Source organism: Ovis canadensis, chromosome 25 (genome assembly GCF_042477335.2).
Source record: "Ovis canadensis isolate MfBH-ARS-UI-01 breed Bighorn chromosome 25, ARS-UI_OviCan_v2, whole genome shotgun sequence".
NCBI classification, from domain to species: Eukaryota; Metazoa; Chordata; class Mammalia; order Artiodactyla; family Bovidae; genus Ovis; species Ovis canadensis.
This window is the reverse complement of record NC_091269.1, coordinates 35,969,233-35,991,046: the sequence shown is the minus strand read 5'-3', so window position 1 is coordinate 35,991,046 and position 21,814 is coordinate 35,969,233. Positions and strand designations below refer to the sequence as shown.

General features: G+C 39.9%; 1 protein-coding gene across 1 annotated transcript in view; it reads left to right on the top strand.

Annotated features, from left to right (window-relative positions):
- Window positions 1-4,997: 4,997 nt before the first annotated feature.
- Window positions 4,998-21,814, top strand: part of RTKN2 (rhotekin 2) — a 129,454-nt gene continuing 112,637 nt past the window's right edge. Inside the window, exons 1-2 of the mRNA XM_069571757.1 lie at window positions 4,998-5,279; window positions 15,998-16,194. Coding sequence (XP_069427858.1) covers window positions 5,220-5,279; window positions 15,998-16,194 — 257 coding nt within the window. The 5' untranslated portion in view covers window positions 4,998-5,219. The remainder of the gene's footprint in view (window positions 5,280-15,997; window positions 16,195-21,814) is intronic.

Genomic DNA, 21,814 nt, shown 5'->3' with positions numbered 1-21,814 from the left:
ACTTGCTTGCTTCATTCAGTGTTTCTAAGATTAAACCATGACAGTACATGTATCTATGGTTTATTCATTTTTATTGATATATAATATTTCACTGGGTAAATCACCACAGTTTTTTTACCCAGTCTCCTGAAATGAACTTTTGGCTTGCCTTAATATTTTTGTGATTGCAAGCAATGTTGCTGGTACACAACTGCAAAAATTTATCTCAGGATGTACAGGCCTAAGAGTGGAACTGTTGGGTATTTACACTTTCAACTTTACAAGATAGCTCTGAATTTTTTTTCCAAAGTAATATAACAAATTTACTTCCCCTCTTATCAGTATATAGTATCTTCTTGATTTGTATCGTCACCAATCCTTAGTATTATCAAACTTATTATCTACCAGTCTAGTGACTATAAAATAGTACCTCCATGTACAGATTAAAACTAATGATAAAGTTGAGCAACTTTTTACACATTTTGTCATTTGGATTTACTGTCCTGTAATACGTGCCTACCATAACTTTTGATCATTTTCCAGTTGGACTTTTCTGATCTGCAGGAATTCTCTCTATATAATCTAGGTATTATTTTTCAGTGGTGAACGATATATTTTGACTATATCCAACCCCATTCATATAAGCTTTTCTCATTCAGTTCTCAGTGTTCCTTGGGTCGCTTGTAGGTACTGGTGTTTTCTTCCTGCCTAACAATCCCTCATGTTTGTGTTGGATAATCAGTTTACAAAGCACTCTCACGAATCTTACCTCATTTGAGTACCTCAACAACTTTTAAAAGACAAGCTGGGTATTATTATATTTGTTTTATAGATAAGGACACTGAGTAGCTTGCCCAAGGTCATAGGGCTCATAAGTTCTCAGACTCTGTGCATATTCTTCTTATGATTACATGATGCTTCAGCTGTTTGTAGATTATGGCTTATTCATTTCAGCAAATGTTGCACCTCTGCTTAGCATCTTTACTTCAGTTCCTTCTTTTTTATGTATATAATTCAAGATACAGCTCTAGTCTGTGAGGTTCATTCTAAGTTCATTACCTTCAAGCTAACAGATGAGTAAAGGAAGCACCAAGATAATGTTTTTTAATAGGATTAAAAAAAAAAAAAAAGAATGTTCAGGAGGATATCAGAAACCACAAGTTACCTGTTCTGGGGCAAATCACATTTTTAAAAAATGGGTCTATTATGTAAGAGTTGAGTTCAAATTTACTATTTTTCTTTCTCTTGGCCTTTTAGAGAGTTAACAAAAGGAGTATGGTTAATAAAGAGAAGAAAAATATACTTTAATATTTATTAGTATTATCTAAATTGGCTGTCCCATTTATGCCAGACTGATTTTCTATTAATTATTAAGTATTTGTTATATTAGCTATAACTGATACTTATATTAAATGTTGAACTTACAATGGGAAGTGACATTGATAGGACAGTAATTCCATCACTCAACCTCCAGTTGAAGTTCCTATGCCTGGGCAGTTCGGTGAGACTCTACCTACTGTGGGAACCCAAGGAGGGTGGGCTGTTATCTGTCAAATGAGAGACCCCCCCCACCAAGTGTTACCTCTCAAACATCTCAGATGGTGAAAGGTAGTACTTGTTACTTTCTGGGAGTTTTAAAATTCATTCATTCATTCACCCTCAAGCTGACCAAACTACTTCATGTGATATCTTTAATTTTTTGGTGGTTTTCATGGATTATTCAATTTTCATGTACATTGCATACACCAGAGAAAACTGTTTGATGAAATTAGCAGCAATACCAAAGGACCTGAGTATAACTAAGGAAATAGCATTCCTACTCTGAGCTATTTTAATCACTGTATAATAGTTGTATCTTGAGCACTTCCTGAACACATCCCTTGATGAATAATAGAGATAGAACCTCATTGTATCTTCTCCAAAAAGAATAGTTTTAACAGCAACTGTCTGTTCTACAGATTATTACTAAATATGACCTTTCCTAGGTCTCTTTTTCCTAGTATATCTCCAATTATGTACCTAGTATTTACTCATCAAATATTCCTACCTCAGTGTCTAATTTAAAATTGGTTGGCTTGCTATTTTATTTTTGATCAGTGGCATTTTGGCCACTTTAATAAGGGTATTGAGCATCACTGTTAGTACTAGGGTTTTTATTTTTCTTGGCTTTTTCTTTTTTGGCACATGTGAATTTTGTTTTGTCAGAGACTTTTTCTTGGTCTCTGATGATGGGTTTAAAATTAACGGAACATCTGGTTTTGGTGTGGGGATGAGCCAGGATTATGTTATTACTGATGTATATTGGTTACTATATATATATATTTTTATATATATATATATATTTATATATATATATATTTATATATATATATTTGATCTTTGCAAGGGGAAAACTACAAGGAATGAGTTTTATGCAATAAATTTAAATTTGTTACAGGTTTTCATGTTCAGGGTAAATAATTTTTCAACTTTGGGTGAAAATACTTGCAACAGTTTAAGGTGACTATATTTTACCTTAGGACAACTGTTGCATGCTAATTTGTATGTGTGTGTGTGTGTAAACACTTCAAAACTGAGTTAAAAGATGCAAATTTAAAATTGGTTGTTTGTCTAATGTGCTCCAGGTTCAGTAAATAAGCAGCTATTTAAAAGACAAACCAAAACAAAAAACAACTGGTTGGCTTGGTCCTGTTTCCCTGAAGTGATGGCTTCTCTAAGTATTTTGATCGAGAGCTGTGTGTGATATGTGAAAAAGAATATATGGTTGAGATGAGCATCCAATATTTCTGGGTTAGGTACTATACTAGGTTCATGAGGCTCACTTTGAGTAGGGGATAATTATATCACAAAGTGGTAAGTATAAGAGAGAGGTGTGCACTCAGAAGGGTACCTAACGACTCTGGAATGCAGATCTGTATTTGGAGAAAATGAGTTGAACTCTGTATCAGTAGCTTTGAGCTCTACGTATTTCATGGTTTTGTGTAAGGATGTAGGTCATCATCCCTAATGACTCAGGCATTCCTAATGTAAGGGGAGGGCCATTCCTAGATGGGCAGCTTCTAGAATCACTGGTCCAGGGCCTCAAAGAGGCAAATTACCCTTATGAGAGAAAGGGCATCCTTTATATTTTCACAGATCATCTTCAGACTAACTGGTTTAAAAAAGCCGTGTGGATGTGACCACATAATTTAATATCCACTCTAACTGGAGAAGGAAATGGCAACCCACTCCAGTATTCTTGCCTGGAGAATCCCATGGACAGAGGAGCCTGGTGGGCTACAGTCCACGGGGTCGCAAAGAGTCGGACACTACTGAGCGACTTCACTTTTACTTTCTAACTAGAACAAGACAAGATCTGTGGAATCCTGATTGGGACAACAGACTCAAATAAGGACGGTCTCAGGCAAACAAAAAATGTTGAATGTTTCATTTTACTTAAGGAATGAAAAGTGCCCCAGGCCTTTAAGAGGTGAGGGTGGGAGGGTTGTTTTGATAGATTCTTCCCTTAGGAGAAAAAACATGTTAGAAGCCAAAGAAGCTTCTGTTGCTTTTTCAAGAAGACAGGAGGAGAACAGGATGACAAAGGATGAAATGGTTGGATGGTATCACCAACTCAATGGACATGAGTTTGGGTGAACTCCAGGAGTTGGTGATGGACAGGGAGGCCTGGCATGCTGTGGTTCATGGGGTCGCAAAGAGTCGGACACGACTGAGCGACTAAACTGAACTGAACTGAGCAAGTGGCTTAACTTCTTAGAATTTTGGCCTATAAGTAGAAGTAGTAATATTTATCTGTTAAGGTTTCATGAATATTAAAGAAGTTGATATATATAAAATGTGTAGTAGTTTAATCCTCTCCTTTTTAGTACTGAGTGGTCAAGCCAAAAGAAAAGAAGGGAGCTCTTCTTTTGGTATAGTTAAAAAAACTCCATTGTATTATAGATAGGTAGCTTAGAACTCAGAGTCCACTGTATGAATTCACTTTAACAAGGTCACTTGATGTGTGTGTATATCTATATTTTTCCTGTTATCTGCTATATAGGCTTGTCTTTAACAGTTATTAGAAGATGAATAAAATACCCAGACATTTCATAGTGATTGATGTCCAGTTTATGAATTGTTTCATACACAGACCATTTAATTAATAAATTATGATTATGCAAACTTCAAAAAAAAAAGGACAATGGGGTTTTAAAGAACTTACAAAGGCCTGAAATCTTTGGGACTTCACTTTTGACTTTTAAAGATTCCATGTTTTGGCATTATAATTAATTCCCAATAATTAATTTCCCAATATAATTAAAAGGGTCTTTATATTTGTCTTTAGGGACAGCAAGGAAATGGCAACCCACTCCAGTGTTCTTGCCTGGAGAATCCCAGGGACAGGAGCCTGGTGGGCTGCCCTCTATGGGGTCACATAGAGTCGGACACGACTGACGTGCCTTAGGCAGCAGCAGCAGCAGGGACAGCAAGAAATGAGAGTGGGGAAATAATACCTCATTCTGTTGTCACTTTGGATGTTGGTGGAGAAAGAGTAATGAAAGGGTGTTTTCCAAGAAAGAACAGACTACTTAGCAGCGGGGAGGGGCATCTGGAATTACAAAGAGACGTTGGGGACAAAAGAAAAAGCCTTGTGAAATGCCTGACACGACGTCTCACCAGCCTGATTAATAAGGCCGTGGCTTCTAAGTGACCTCGGGTGACAATCTGCGTTGTGTGAGAGAGTAATCGCTGAGGGCAGTGTCACTTGGTTTTCTGGAATTGAGGTTGTCTGCGGGAGTCCAGGGACTGCACGTTGGGTCAGCTGACCCCGAGAGCTCTGGCGGGCCTTGGATGAGATGCAGGCCGAAGGCTCCGCATGCAAAAGGCTGGCCTCGAAAACCACAAGCCTAAACGGGCCTTCCGGTCAGGTGCGTTCAGTGGGCTATGCTTTCCCCACGACCCCGCCCACTCCTGTCCCAGGCCCGCCCACACCGCAACCTCTCCCTTAAGTGGGCCGGCTGCTCCCTACTTCCCAGCCGGCGCCGGGAACTCGGGTCTCGGCAAACTTGAGACTCGGGCTGCGCGGGGTGCCCTCTGCGCGTGCGCACGCCGGCTCTCAGCCCCCTCGCCCCCTCCCCTGCGCTGGGACTTGGTACGGCCGGGCCGGCGGTTGGCGTCCTCCGCGGCTCCAGCCAGGGGCGCGCTTTTCAAACCTTACCTTCGGAGTTGTGCCGGCGGCCCTAGCTGTGGCGCTGGAGATGGAGAGGCACGTCCTGAGGGGACACGAGCTCCGCGCCGCGGGGCTTGCGGCCCAGCAGGTGAGTGAGGGAGGGGCCCGGCTTCAGGTCCTCAAGCGGTAGTTCTGTCTGGACGACGGGAAACGCCCCAGTCCGCGTCTCAATTCAGCCGAGGCCAGAAACAAAAGGAAAAAGTAGGCGACTGCATTTTTGGGGCCCTAGTGGACCTTGGAGATCTCCCTGTTCCCACCTCCCCACCCCCGCCCCCAGTTTCTTAGGAAGGAAGCTGGCCTGGAAGGGGGAAGCGAGTTTGGGGCGCACCTGCCCCTCACCCCTCCTCCCAGGATGGGGACCTTGTCTTTTTGCAAGTGTGGCTGACTCGGGGGACTGGGAGCCCCAGGATTTTCCGGAAGCCCACCCGAGGCCAGTGGAGAACAGTTTGCTTGTTACTAGATTTGATGTAAAGCACAATTACTGTAGATGCTGTGTCTACATGCTGTATAAACTTGATGGGGCGGGATGGAGAAGCAAACTGGAACATCTGAACTGGAGAAACAGTTGGTCTGCTAGTGGATTCTTCTGTTATTTCTTGGCATTTATTAAAAGATTATATTTTCCACTCTCAACCTTTAAAGAACACTTAAAAGATGGGGCTTGAAAGAAAACTCTGCCTTTGAACGGGATATCCACTTCCAATTTAATCTCCAGTTTTACCTATTTCTGAAGTAGGTTAAACCATATGAAATTCCCAGTTTTGTAGATCAGAATTGGTAGAATATTAGCAATTTCGTATGGTCCAACCTATTATCTTTGCTTAGAAACCTGTTTTCTTTTCTGGAAATCTTAGAATCCTCAGCAGATACAAAGCTATTAGAACGTCTTCATAATGGTATGAAAACTAAAGCATGACTGCAGAGAGTGCAGTAACTTTATCAGTAATTTATACTGTTTTATGGCAGCATTTAAAAAAATCTCTAACATTTCGATGCACAGTGTTTCTTTTTCTATCTTGTTGTGTACCTTTTTTTCCCCTTAAACTGTAAATGGTATCCAGCTGGGCCGCTCAATGCTTAAAAGCCAATAAAGAGGCAAGGCTGGTGGAAAGGAAAGTTTACTTCATTTTGGAGGCCAACAGGGTGGGGGAGGGCAGTTGTTGTTATTTAGTCACTCAGTCCTTCCACTCTTTTGTGACACTAAGGACTGTAGCCCACCAGGCTCCTCCATCCATGGGATTTCTCCTGACCCAGGGATCAAACCTGTGTCTCCTGCAGTGGAAGGCAGATTCTTTACCTCTGAGCCACCAGAGCAGCCCTGGGGGAGGGCGGACTCCTGTCCAAAGGCTGACTTCACCCAGTATCAAGTGGCCAAGAGCATTTATAGGCAGAGGGAGGGGGCTGCATGCAGAAATAGCACAGTCAGCTTTGACAGTCATCTTAAAATTGTCATGGGTAGTCTGACCAGTGGCATCTTGATTGTTTTAAGTATAGTTAAGCTTCACTTCCAGGATAGGTTTGTTCCCATTTCTTTGAGACCAGTTCTTGGAGTTATGGCAGCTTCTGTGATGGCTACTGTCTGGTCTTGTATTAACAGTTAGCTTGTTCCTCCTGGTTGGAGTTTCAGTATCCATAAGTCAGCTCATGGGATATGGCTTAGAATATTATCTACAGCCCTTGAGAAGGAACTAAATGGCATTGACTTTCCTACTGACTACATTATTGATATTATTGTTTTGTCCTGTTTTCAAGCTTTTCTTTGCTTCTGTATTTTCTTACTTCTCTGATTAAACTTATTGTTAGGCTAAAGATGTTTCACAGGCAAAAAGGTAAGCTGAGGACGTGGGGGGCAGGGACCTTAAGGGTCCCGCTCTGTTTCACTTTGATTGTACTAATTATTTTTTTAAAATTTGATTTCTAGTGAATTGGTGGTATCTTGAGGCTCTTGCATTTATCACATAGGTGTTGGTGGGGCCGATCAGGTGTACTTATTGAGCTGTGTGTAGCAGCAGTATTTTGGAATGGTACAAAAGAGATGAGAATAAGGTCATAAAAGAAGTTTTATGTGGAATGACAAGAAATACTTAAATATACATAAAGGTGAGATGATTTACATGTAGGAAAGTACAATACTTAATGATTTCTTAGGTAGCAACAAATTAAGATAATTGCGTTGTGGAATCCCTTCTGTTTGGATCATGGAGAAAAATTGTAAATAGTAATAGGTTGTAATCTAACAGGAATACTGAGGGTCAGTAAAAAAATTTTATACTTGACTAACACTGAATTTTTGTATTTCCTTTGGTATTAATGAACCTGCCATAAGATAGGGATAGGCCCAAAGATTCTGAGATGGTCACTCACTAGTATAACTTCTCTACTTGAACATTAGAGTTATCTGTCACTACTCACAGCATAGAATATTGGCGTTGAAGTCCAATTAAGGTAAAATCCAATTCTGCTTGTTGTGGAACCTTGCATAAGTTAGCTGTCTTTTCTAAGTTGCAGTTTCTGCAGTTGTGGAATGGGAAAATTGCTTATTCTAGACAGTTGTTGGAATTTGAGAACCTCTTTAAAGTACTTAATGGACTTCCCTGGTGGCTCAGATGGTAAAAGTGTCTGCCAACAATGCAGGAGACCCCAGTTCGATCCCTGGGTCGGGAAGATCCCCCTGGAGAAGGAAATGGCAACCCACTCCAGTACTCTTGCCTGGAAAATCTCATGGACGGACGGAGGAGCCTGGTAGGCTACAGTCCATGGGGTCGTAAAGAGTTGGACACAACTGAGTGACTCCACTTAAAGTACTTAACAGTACCTAGCACTCATACATGCTTGAAAGATGACTGGTTTTGTTACTACCTTTGCCCCATTTATCTGAATAGTTGAAGCAGCCACCTACCTTTTCTTATAAATGTTTGAGCTTTTGCAGTCTTTATAAAAAAAAAAAATTCAAGGCATACTTTCTCATTGCAGAAAAGTAATCCTAGAAACATGAATTTATGAACTCTTTCTCCAGTTCTATTCCCCAGAATGAGCATTGTTAACAATTTCCAGACTTTCCTCTGTACATAAACAATTCATAAAATACACACAGTTTCTTTTGGAAAGAATGTATCTGTATATGCTATTTTGCAGGCTTTTTCATTGCAGTCTCTTGGTTAACAAGGTTTAACTATATGCATTAGATGGGTGGAGGTTCTATCTGGATTCATGCAGTTTTGTTTTTTTACCAGCTGCCAGCTTCGTTTTTTCTTTTTTTTTTAAGTCAGTGCTTAATTCCACCGTTCTGGCATTTTCTTTGTACTTTGTGTGCCATTCTAGCTCTTAAACTTTAGTATATTTCTGTTTCCTACATTATCTAAGTTTTCACATCTAAGTCATCTATTTCCTTCTTAGCCTTGCCCTAGCCCTTTAGTCTTATCAACCTAACTTCAAATACCTATGAGATGAGGCTTCCCTTTGACTTGATAGCAAGCGCTTATTGAGAGACATGCTTTTGTCATGTGTCCTCAGTTCAGTTCAGTCGCTCAGTCATGTCCGACTCATTGCGACCCCACGAATCGCAGCACGCCAGGCCTCCCTGTCCATCACAAACTCCTGGAGTTCACTCTGACTCACGTCCATCGAGTCAGGGATGCCATCCAGCAATCTCATCCTCTGTCGTCCCCTTCTCCTCTGGCCCCCAATCCCTTCCAGCATCAGAGTCTTTTCCATTGAGTCAACTCTTCGCATGAGGTGGCCAAAGGACTGGAGTTTCAGCTTTAGCATCATTCCTTCCAAAGAAATCCCAGGGCTGATCTCCTTCAGAATGGACTGGTTGGATCTCCTTGCAGTCCAAGGGATTCTCAAGAGTCTTCTCCAACACCACAGTTCAAAAGCATCAATTCTTCAGCACTCAGCCTTCTTCACAGTCCAACTCTCACATCCATACATGACCACAGGAAAAACCATAGCCTTAACTAGACAGACCTTAGTCAGCAAAGTAATGTCTCTGCTTTTAAATATGCTATCTAGGTTGGTCATAACTTTCCTTCCAAGGAGTAAGCATCTTTTAATTTCATGGCTGCAATCACCATCTGCAGTGATTTTGGAACCCCCCAAATAAAGTCTGACACTGTTTCCACATCTATTTGGCATGAAGTGATGGGACTGGATGCAATGATCTTCATTTTCTGAATGTTGAGCTTTAGGCCAACTTTTTCACTCTCCACTTTAATTTTCATCAAGAGGCTTTTTAGCTCCTCTTCACTTACTGCCATAAGGGTGGTGTCATCTGCGTATCTGAGGTTATTGCTATTTCTCCCAGCAATCTTGATTCCAGCTTGTGTTCCTTCCAGTCCAGCGTTTCTCATGATGTACTCTGCGTAGAAGTTAAATAAGCAGGGTGACAATATGCAGCCTTGACGTACTCCTTTTCCTATTTGGAACCAGTCTGTTGTTCCATGTCCAGTTCTAACTGTTGCTTCCTGACCTGCATACAGATTTCTCAAGAGGCAGGTCAGGTGGTCTGGTATTCCCAGCTCTTTCAGAAATTTCCACAGTTTATTGTGATCCACACAGTCAAAGGCTTTGGCATAGTCAATAAAGCATAAATAGATGTTTTTCTGGAACTCTCTTGCTTTTTCCATGATCCAGCGGATGTTGGCAATTTGATTTCTGGTTACTCTGCCTTTTCTAAAACCAGCTTGAACATCTGAAAGTTCATGGTTCACGTATTGCTGAAGCCTGGCTTGGAGAATTTTGAGCATTACTTTACTAGCATGTGAGATGAGGCAATTGTGTGGTAGTTTGAGCATTTTTTGGCATTGCCTTTCTTTGGGATTGGAATGAAAACTGACCTTTTCCAGTCCTGTGGCCACTGCTGAGTTTTCCAAATTTGCTGGCATATTGAGTGCAGCACTTTCACAGCATCATCTTCCAGGATTTGAAACCGCTTAACTGGAATTCCATCACCTCCACTAGCTTTGTTCATAGCGATGCTTTCCAAGGCCCACTTGACTTTGCATTCCAGGATGTCCAGCTCTAGATTAGTGATCCCACCATCATGATTATCTGGGTCATGAAGATCTTTTTTGTACAGCTCTTCTGTGTATTCTTGTCACCTCTTCTTAATATCTTCTGCTTCTGTTAGATCCATACCATTTCTGTCCTTTATCAAGCCCATCTTTGCATGAAATGTTCCCTTGGTATCTCTAATTTTCTTGAAGAGATATCTAGTCTTTCCCATTCTGTTGTTTTCCTCTATTTCTTTGCATTGATTGCTGAAGAAGGCTTTCTTATCCCTCCTTGCTATTCTTTGGAACTCTGCATTCAGATGCTTATATCTTTCCTTTTCTTTTGCTTTTCGCCTCTCTTCTTTTCACAGCTATTTGTAAGCCCTCCCCAGACAGCCATTTTGCTTTTTTGCATTTCTTTTCCATGGGGATGGTCTTGATCCCTGTCTCCTGTACAATGTCACGAACCTCATTCCACAGTTCATCAGGCACTCTGTCTATCAGATCTAGGCCCTTAAATCTATTTCTCACTTCCACTGTATAATCATAAGGGATTTGATTTAGGTCATACCTGAATGGTCTAGTGGTTTTCCCTACTTTCTTCAATTTAAGTCTGAATTTGGCAATAAGGTGTTCATGATCTGAGCCATAGTCAGCTCCTGGTCTTGTTTTTGTTGACTGTATAGAGCTTCTCCATCTTTGGCTGCAAAGAATATAATCAGTCTGATTTCGGTGTTGACCATCTCGTGATGTCCATGTGTAGAGTCTTCTCTTGTATTGTTGGAAGAAGGTGTTTGCTATGACCAGTGCATTTTCTTGGCAAAACTCTATTAGTCTTTGCCCTGCTTCATTCCGCATTCCAAGGCCAAATTTGCCTGTTACTCCAGGTGTTTTTTGACTTCCTACTTTTGCATTCCAGTCCCCTAGAATGAAAAGGACATCTTCTGCGGGTGTTAGTTTTAAAAGGTCTTGTAGGTCTTCATAGAACCATTCAACTGCAGCTTCTTCAGTGTTACTGGTTGGGGCATAGACTTGGATAACTGTGATATTGAATGGTTTGCCTTGGAAACGAACAGAGATCATTCTTTCGTTTTTGAGATTGCATCCAAGGACTGCATTTCGGACTCTTTTGTTGACCATGATGGCTACTCCATTTCTTCTGAGGGATTCCTGCCCGCAATAGCAGATATAATGGTCATCTGAGTTAAATTCACCCATTCCAGTCCATTTTAGTTCACAGATTCCTAGAATGTCGGTGTCCTAGTCAGTCTTGACTCTACCAACATGATTTTAGTTGCCTGCTCTCTCTCTGAGGTCAGTAAGCATCTCCATTGAATGCTTACTGTCATTACACAATCACTGTTCTCACTGTGGTTGGCACTAGACATCACTCCTAGCCTTGGAAAGCTTTGTACCCCTTTTTAACTAAAACCAAATCCTGTGACTCCATGAAGCTTTTCTTATTTAGAGTAGTTTCCTTGACCAGAGATGTTTTTTCTCTATATAAAGCATAGATGTGTACTGTACATTCTGGTGTGGTAGTGGTGGTTTAGTCACTTAGCTGTGTCCGACTCTTGTAATCCCATGAGCTATAGCCAACCAGGCTCCCCTGTCCATGGGATTTCCCGGGCAAAGATACTGGAGTGGGTTGACATTTCCTTCTCCAGGGGATCTTCTTGACCCAGAGATCATATAGTATATACTACAGTAAGAGAACTTGTATGGAGAATGCAAAACTGGTCCTTTTGTTTCTCCACAAATACATTAAAAACAGAAGCTAACACAACATTTTAAATCAACTATACTCCAGAAAAAAAAATACACTTAATTTATCCCGCTTGTATAAGCCCTCCAAGATCCACATCCACTCACTGTAGAGTAAGGGAGGTAAGGTCACAGTTTACTATGTATGTTAATTTGGCTGGGTTAGGGATCAGCAAACCAGGTCTGTAAAGGGACACATGGTAAATATTTTCAGTTTTGTGGGCCGCATAGTCTCTCTTGAAATTATTCAGTTCTGCCTTTGTAGCTTGAAAGTAGCCATAGACAATAGAAATGGGCGTGACTGTGCGCCAGTACAAGTTTATTTACAAAAATAGGCACTGGGTTAACTATAGTTAGCTGCCCCCTGCTCTGAAGGATGTGTGTGCTCAGTAACTCAGCTGTGACTCTCTGCGACCCCATGGACTGTATGTAGTCCTCCAAGCTCCTCTGTCCCTGGGATTTTCCAGGCAAGAATACTGAAATGGTTTGCCATTTCTTTTTCCAGGTGATCTTCCTGACCCAGGGATCGAACTTGCGTCTCCTGCATTGGCATGTAGTTTATCACTGAGCCACTGGGAAGCCTGATCTAAAGGATCAGTTCAGTTCAGTCGCTCAGTCATGTCTGACTCTGCGACCCCATGGACTGCAGCATGCCAGACTTCCCTGTCCGTCACCCAACTCCCGAAGCTTGGTCAAACTCATGTCCATCGAGTTGGGATGCCATCCAACTATCTCCTTCTCTGTCGTCCCCTTCTCCTCCCGCCTTCAATCTTTCCCGGCATCAGGGTCTTTTCCGACGAGTCTGTTCTTTGCATTAGAATTCTAATATCTGCCAGCTGTATCTCATTTCTTTAATGAACTTTTAATCTTACAAATACTGTAAGTTTTTTTAAAGCCCTGACTGTACATTTCTTTTCTCCACTCTACTCCAAGTCTCTCCAGTTTTATGAAGTCTTGATCAATAGTTGATGAAGAGAGACAATCTTCATTTACAGGATAGAAACCTTAGAAACCAATTCCTTAGTGTTTTTGTGGCCACCTGCTGGTTCCTTAAGGTTTCTGCAGTTTTCCAGATTGCTGGGGAATATCAAGAAGTCCAGCGCTGGTTCTCTACCTGGACTGTGCACTGAATCACCAAAGGAACTTAAAAAAACAAAAAATGTGCAGGTTCCACTTCCAAAAATCCTAATTGTTTGTTTTTCTTTGCCTGAGGTGATTCTAATGTATAGCCAGCTTTAAGAATGACTGTGCTAGTTCAACAGGCTGCCTCATACTACTATTTAAAAAGAAAACTTGAATTTAATGGCACCAGATGGTATTTGTTTATATTTGAGTTGTGGGGTAGTTTTTCATCCCAGTTTCAAGTTACTCTGTAAGTGCGCTCTCCAATACTAACCTGCCTGCCAGAGTTTATTTCTATAGACCTGTGGGTCACACAGATAATTCTTGTAATTGATAACCAGTTACATTAAAAAGGAATTTACTTTGGGACTGACAAGTCATAAAAAGATGAGATGGAGCTTTTGAAATTCAGTCATGTGTAAAGAAGGAAAAGTAGCAAATGACTACATTTATATAGTACATCAGTTTTGAGTTATGCTACAAAAGAAGGTTTTTATATAGTGATTACATGATGTAATTATAGAACATAATTAAATCTGTTTCTGCATGTGAATAGTACATTTGATGGATTTGGATAGTCAAGTTAAATCATCTACAGTTTTTCTTTTTGAGTAGTCTTCATATGCAGAGTACATCATGAGAAACGCTGGACTGGAAGAAGCACAAGCTGGAATCAAGATTTCTGGGAGAAATATCAATAACCTCAGATATGCAGATGATACCACCCTCATGGCAGAAAGTGAAGAGGAACTAAAAGGCCTCTTGATGAAAGTGAAAGAGGAGAGTGAAAAAGTTGGCTTAAAGCTCAACATTCAGAAAACTAAGATCATGGCATCTGGTCCCATCACTTCATGGCAAATGGATGGGGAAACAGTGGAAACAGTGTAAGACTTTACTTTTTTGGGCTCCAAAATCACTGCAGATGGTGACTGCAGCCATGAAATTAAAAGACGATTACTCCTTGGAAGGAAAGTTACGACCAACCTAGATAGCATATTCAAAAGCAGAGGCATTACTTTGCCAACAAAGGTTTGTCTAGTCAATGCTATGGTTTTTCCTGTGGTCATGTATGGATGTGAGAGTTGGACTGTAAAGAAAGCTGAGTGCCGAAGAATTGATGCTTTTGAACTGTGGTGTTGGAGAAGACTCTTCAGAGTCCCTGAACTACAAGGAGATCCAGCCAGTCCATTCTAAAGGAGATCAGTCCTGGGTGTTCATTGGAAGGATTGATGGCTAAAGCTGAAACTCCAATACTTTGGCCACCTCATGCAAAGATTTGACTCATTGGAAAAGACCCTGATGCTGGAAGGGATTGGGGGCAGGAGGAGAAGGGGACGACAGGGGATGAGGTGGCTGGATGGCATCACCAACTCGATGGACATGAGTTTGAGGGAACTCCAGGAGTTGGTGATGGACAGGGAGGCCTGGCGTGCTGCTATTCATGGGGTCGCAAAGAGACACGACTGAGCGACTGAACTGAATTGAATCTTCATAGACTATTGCTCTAACTTTTCTGCTTTTTAAAAAAGATTGTCTTTTCAGTATCTGAAACTTTTTTTTATTAGATTCATTCATATTTTTGATACAGATTTTATTTCATTTAAAAGGTAAATTATAGCATTCTTTTTAACCACAGAAACCAAGGTGATCTATTTTTAGAAGTAGACATACTGAAGCATTAACACATTTGTAAGACAGTAAAAAGTAACAACTTAGCAACTAAACATCAAAATAAGTATCTAGTGATTTATAATTTTTTTAAAAGTCACTGAATCAAATCAGAAGAGTATGTATCAATTTATAGAATTTTGACGTTGTATCTGAAACTTGCTTTTAGAGCCAGGATGTTACAAGATCATTGTGCAGAATAAAAGACTTTCAGAACTAAAATAACTTAGTAGTTTCATGGTGACTCTTAAAGCTAAAATAAATTTATACAAAACTGTGTTCTAAATCTCTGGTCCAGGAAGCTAAAGCTCCTGACATTTTCTTAGTACAGTGCTTTGACTCTCTTGCTTCTGAGATTTTATTTACATTGCTTACTCTAACAAATAGCCTGTTAACCTCTCTGCTGTGAAACCTTAGTTCCTTTATTCAACATCTCTTCTTTTAGGAAGGTTTTCCTTGGTTAATTCAGTATCATCAGTTAACATCTTGCCTTTTCACAGTGCAACTTACATGAAACATACATAGGCTATACTGTTCACCTTGGTTATTATATTTTTGTGTTGTTTTCCTAAGGTTGCCGTAACAAGGTACAAAAATTGAATGGCTTAAAACAACAGAAATTTTTTCTGTCACAGTTTTGGAGTCCAGAAGTATCTGTAGGGCCATGTTCCTGCTGAAGGGACTAGAGAAGAATCTGTCCTTGCCTTTTACAGCTTCTGATGGTTGCTGGCAATATTGGTGTTCCTTGGCTTGTAAACTCATCACTGCAGTCTTTACCTGCATCTTCACATAGAGTTCTCTGTGTGTCCCTCTGTTTCTCCGTGTGACTTTGCTATGAGGCCAATAGTTATTGGATTTAGGGCCAAAATGAATCTAGTATGACCTCATCTTAACTAATTACATTTACAAAACTGTCCAGGTAAGGTCACATTCTGAGGTTCTGGGAGGACAAGAATGTTTTGGGGACACTGTTCAATCTTGTACAATTACAGTAAAAATATGTAGTATTTCTCACTTTTGTTTCTGTTCTGTTTTTCTAGTAGATTATAAAGGCTCCCTAATAAAGCAAGATATTAAGATTTTGCAGAGAGTATATTTAACAATTTTTATACTATCATATATTAAAACTTTATTACTTTCTGGATATGTTATAAAATTATACTAGATAGTACATTTTTTATTTTTTAGGAATATAAAGAAATACTATTCTGTGTTTTTCTGCCTTTTAAAATGTGTTTTTTCCTCTCTCTTTTCTAAGAACTGCAGCATTCAAGAAAAAATGGATTTGGAAATTCGAATACGAGAAGGAATATGGAAACTCCTTTCTTTGAGCACTCAAAAAGGCCAGATTTTGCAGGCAGTTAAGAATCTCATGGTGTGCAATGCTCGAATAATGGCTTACACGTTGGAGCTGCAGAAGTTAGAAGAGCAGGTTGCAAATCAAGCTGGAAAATGGTTAGTGGCATTGTTTACCCATGGTTTTTAATGTACTTAAATATTTACATTAAAAACACTGTGTGATTCAACCTTAATTTAAAATGTCAAATCACCAAAGCTTTTAAAAAATATACTGAAGTAGCCTCTAGTATCATAAACATTTTGACAGTAGGGCTTAGAGTAAACTTACTATTAAGGCAGCAGTTTTTACTGGGCAGTTTTATTGTGTTCATTACTTTAAGATTGTAAAATGAAGTGGTTAAGAGGCAAGGAGTGAGGAAATATTTTCAGAAGGATCAAGATTGATACTAGAATATTAATGTGTACAAAGTAAATTTTAAAAAGCTGATAACTTAAACTGATAAAAGGTACTGAGAGAGGGAAACTTAGGTATAGAAGTTGAAATGAATAGGCAACAAAATTAAAGCTATGAATAAATAGAGCTAAAGGTATCAATGGGAGGGAACTTAAAAATCAGCAATTCCCTTAGGATAGCTGTTTAATCTCTGTTTAATTTCTGAAGTAAAGAAAAATTTCTTTTCTACAGTTGACTTAATATTTACATTTTGAAAATTAAGATATATACTAAAAACCTAAAAATACCTTTTATATAATTAGTATTCACAATATGTCAAATAATTTTCACTATTATTTATCCCTGACATTATAAAATGAAGTTTTTCCAGTATCATAATCTAGGAAAATATTTTTCAGATACACATAACACTGGAATAAGTCAGTGCTTCCCAAATGGGCCAAATATATTACTTAGAGTACATGATTATGTGTCATAAGACAGGCAAAGCCAAAGAATAACTGTGGCATATCTTTTTGTAGCATGAATTTTTAGGATAAAGTGTGAGATATTTAGAAGTGTGGCTTAGTTTTATATTATGCTACTCACAGGGGTATACATTCCTTCTCCTAGCAATATTTTATCAAGGAGGATTTATAACAACATTTTGTTTAGGAGGATTGTTTAAGTGGAAAAGTTTGAGAATCACTGGATTTTAAGTATAAGCATGCTCAGTTGTGTCCAGCTCTTTGGGACCTATGGACTGTAGCCCGCCAGGCTCCTCTGTCCATGGGATTTTCCAGGCAAGAATACTGGAGTGGGTTGCCATTTCCTGCTCCACAGGATCTTCCCAACCTAGGGATCCAACCTGCGGCTCTTGTATCTTCTTTACCGCTGGGCCACCTGGGAAGCTGGCTTAAGTACAGTGTGGGACTAAACACTCAGTATTTTGTTGTCACTCACAGTTATGTAGAATGTTCCTCTGGGAATCACATCTGCCCTTCATATTTATGTTCTTTAAATATTTATAATGATTTGTGAACTGGCCATTTTATTAATTTGACAGTACAGCTTTCCTGAAGTTGCTGATTTGTAAAAATGTTAAATTGTCTTAATCCCTGTTGGATTTATATAACAAAGATAAGAAAAAAATATCTGGAACTCTCACCTGAAAATGTGTACAACTTTCAGTTTCTTTACTGATTATCTTTGATAAAAATAGCTTTGATGGTATATTTCTTTTATATTTCAACATTTATGTTTATCACTCATATAGAAACATTGCATCCGTTAATTATTATTTCTTTAAAAATCTGAATATTCTGTATGAATTATTTTGTTTACAACTTCTTTTTGTTATGTGCACATATAGTCCGAGGTCACTGATGAAATGTAACTGAAAATCGCAGTACTTTCTTTCTTATTACGTAAAAGAACCTAAAGATAAAAAAGAATCCCGTGATAGTTTTTTTTAGTTCCTTCAAGAAAGTTATGTAAATTATGGCATTTGATTAATCAATCCAGTATTTATCAAATATCTACTACTTGTAGAACATTTACTAAATATTGTGCTAGTGTATTCAAATTCAAAGAACAGAATTTGTCAAAATGTGAGTATATTTGTATATTCAGCAGTGAAATACTTTACCTTCAGAGACTCAGCAGTCTATGCCTTTCTTCGTTTTGGTGGTCTTCAAGGTAGAAAAGTATTCCAGTTTTACTTTGCTGCCAGAACTTAAATAGCACTTTAATGAGTCTACTACCTAACACTAGTCTACCTTCTCTAAAATTTTATGATAAAATGTCAAAAAATTAATAGACTACATCTAGAGTTTTTCAAAGAAGAGTTAAATCACTATAAAATGATATAGTTAAGGAAGGCCTCGGAGAAGGCAATGGCACCTCACTCCAGTACTCTTGCCTGGAAAATCCCATGGACAGAGGGCTGCCGTCTATGGGGTCGCACAGAGTCGGACACGACTGAAGCGACTTAGCAGCAGCAGCAGCAGCAAGGAAGGTCTAATGGAAGAATTGGATAGATAGAGTTTGGTTTGTTTAGTAGGAGGAAAGCAGGATTCCAAGAAAGAAAAAAAATCTCAAAAGTTTAGGATAAAAGACGAGCATGAATTATTCAGTTGCAGTGAAAAGATGTGTTTGGATGAAGCTGAAGATCAAGCCAAAGTGGGAAAGCATGTGGATAGCAAAGATTCAGGAAAGCTTACAGTGATAGGAGTTTAACTGGTATTTCCTGATAGTCTTTCCAGCTGGCATATTCTGTGCCAGGGCGTTTATAAATACCACATCACAAGCTGAGAAAGGTATAAACTACTTTATTGAAGATTTGGGATAGGGACTTAGAGATATTAAGTAACTGTTTCAAAGGGGACCCAGTGGTGTCTCTCTGTTTGGGATGTGAACCCCAATGACTTAAAAGCCAGAGAAAACTTAACCCTCCCCAAAGAAGCCATGTACTCTCTACTACCCCAAGCTACTCTAGTAAGTTATTTGAGGGCTTTATGTTCAGTTCATTGTTTGCTTATCTTTTATCATTTTATTTTCAACAAAAAAGAGGTATGATAAAGTGGGTTTTGGGGAAGGTTAACTGGCAGACCATTGAAAAGAATGGTGAGACAAAATAATGAAATAATCAATTTTTAAGGAAAATATTTAAGAACAAAGAGTCGGATACAACTGAGCAACTGAACAACAAATTTAAGAACAGACAGATGAAGTGAGCAAATAAGTGACTTTTGATGAGACCCTGGTGGCTCAGACGGTTAAGTGTTTGCCTACAATGTGAGAGACCTGGGTTCAGTCCCTGGGTTGGGAAGATCTCCTGGAGAAGGAAATGGCAACCCGCTCCAGTATTCCTGCCTGGAGAATCCCATGGATGGAGGAGCCTGATAGGCTACAGTCCATGGGGTCGCAAAGAGTCGGACACGACTGAGTGACTTCACTTTCACTTATAAAAACTAGTACATGAGTTTTGGATTTTTCTGATAGATATTCTCACAAGGTGTTCTCTACATAGAAACAAGCGTTCTGCAAACAGTTTCAGGTATTTCTTAATTTATTAGGAATTGTCTTGTAAGTAAACAAATAGTCTTGCTTCATTTTACAGTCTGGTTAACTGACATTTCAAGAAACAGTTAAGCCCTAATGCCCCAAGACCTGCATTCTGTGTAATGACTTAACTTCTGTATATGTGGAATAGTGCTAGTTTGGTACCATTTTTGGGAGAACTGAGAAAAAAGTAGTCATTTTCTGGTTTAGTTGAGGAACCCTACTTGATAAATCAGTGATATAGTCATATCATTTGCTCTTTTTTTAACCACCTGGGAATATTGATGACTGGTTAAATGTTCCCTTACTATAATACTCTAATAATGTAACGGAAGCCTTGTTCTCGTTAACTTCTGGTATATTACCCACTTTTTACATCTAGATATGCAAAAAATATCTGGTTTGTGTAAAATCCATAGTAGAGTCAGAGTGACTCAGGAAAAAGTGAAGGGACTTACCTGGTTAAGAATCAGCCTGCCTGTGCAGGGGATATGGGTTTAATCCCTGGTTTGGGGAGATCCCACATGCTTCAGAACAATGGAGCCCACATGCCACAGCTACTGAGCTTGTGCTCTAGAGCCCGGGAGCCCGTGGTACCCGAAGCCTGTGAGCCCTAGAGCCCGGGAGCCCGTGGTACCCGAAGCCTGTGAGCCCTAGAGCCCGGGAGCCCACGGTGCCCGAAGCCTGTGAGCCCTAGAGACTGCTCTCTAGAGCCCGGGAGCCCACGGTGCCCGAAGCCTGTGAGCCCTAGAGCCCGGGAGCCCACGGTGCCCAAAGCCTGTGAGCCCTAGAGCCTGTGCTCTAGAGCCCAGGAGCCCGCGGTACCCGAAGCCTGTGAGCCCTAGAGCCCGGGAGCCTGCAGTACCCGTGGTACCCGAAGCCTGTGATCCCGGGAGCCCACGGTGCCTGAACCCTGTGAGCCCTAGAGCCCGGGAGGCCACGTTGCCTGAAGCCTGTGAGCCCTAGAGCCTGCGCTCTGCAACAAGAGAAGTCACCAGAATGAAAAGCCCATGTACCTCAATGAAGTGTAGCCCCCACTTGCCACACTAGAGAAAGCCTGCAGGCAGCAATGAAGACCCAGTGCAGCCCCCCACCCCCCAAAAAAAAGTGAAATATAGAAAGCTTTCTTGTTTGAGTAGACAGTAGCTAATAGGGGTAAGAGGTAGAGTGTGGACAGCTTATGGCCTTAGTTTAGAGGACAGGATTGCTTGTTTACAGCAGTCTGTCAATATGCTACTCTTTTAATTGGTGAGTAAAACTCACCACCTTTTCCTGTATGTTATAGCTGTGTGTGTGCATGCGCGTGCACACACTCAAGTGCAATGTGAATTGTGCCTGGTTTATTGCAGTGTTCTGACCACTGTGCCAGACTCCTTTGTCTGTGGGATTTTCCAGACAAGAATATTGCAGTGGGTTGCCATTTCCTACTCCAGGGGATCTTCCCAACCCAGGGATCAAACCTGTGTCTCTTATGTGTCCTGCGTTATCAGGTGGATTCTTTAACACTGTGCCACCTGGGAAGCCTGTATAGCCATAAAGAATTGCTTATATTGGTTCGTTTCTTAAAGACAGCTAATGGTTTCAATTTACTAAAATTCTTCAGATAGACACTGCATTCCACGATTTTTGTGGTCTGATCTCAAACTACTTCCATAATAGTTTACAAATTAGTTTGTTAATTTCTACTTTGCAAATTTATTTCAGCCAAATGCTTGGTCTGTATCTGCAAAACGGTTTTTGAATTTTCCTGCCCCTGCTTTTGTCTATACTGAAGTGTCCTATCTTCTGCTTCCATTTTACAAACCTTTTTTGTTCTGCCATACCTTACTTGCATCATCAAAGTTTCCTTCATAAGTGAGTTCACAAAAAGATCATTTCTTACTTATGCTCATAGTGAGGACTCAAAAAATGATTATTTGCTTCCTCTTAGTTCTAGTAACATTTGAACCATGAATATCTCACTGTAACATACTATATTCTCTTTGGAATATGTATTTTCAATTACATGATAAACTTTTGGAGATGGGGACAATGAATCATACTTATTGGTGAAACAGAAATGATGCCTAGAGCTTGAAGGCAATTCAACTGATGTTGATTCTTTTCTCTTTCTACTTTGTATCCCCCAGAACACCTAATAGTGCTCTATAATTATTTAAGAACAGTTTAATTTGTGCTTCATAATGTTTTGTGTCATTCTCCCTTCCATGTGTATAATGAACAAATAGGGCTTATAATTTAATAATTGTTAATTATATGGCAGTTACTTCTTATTCTTCT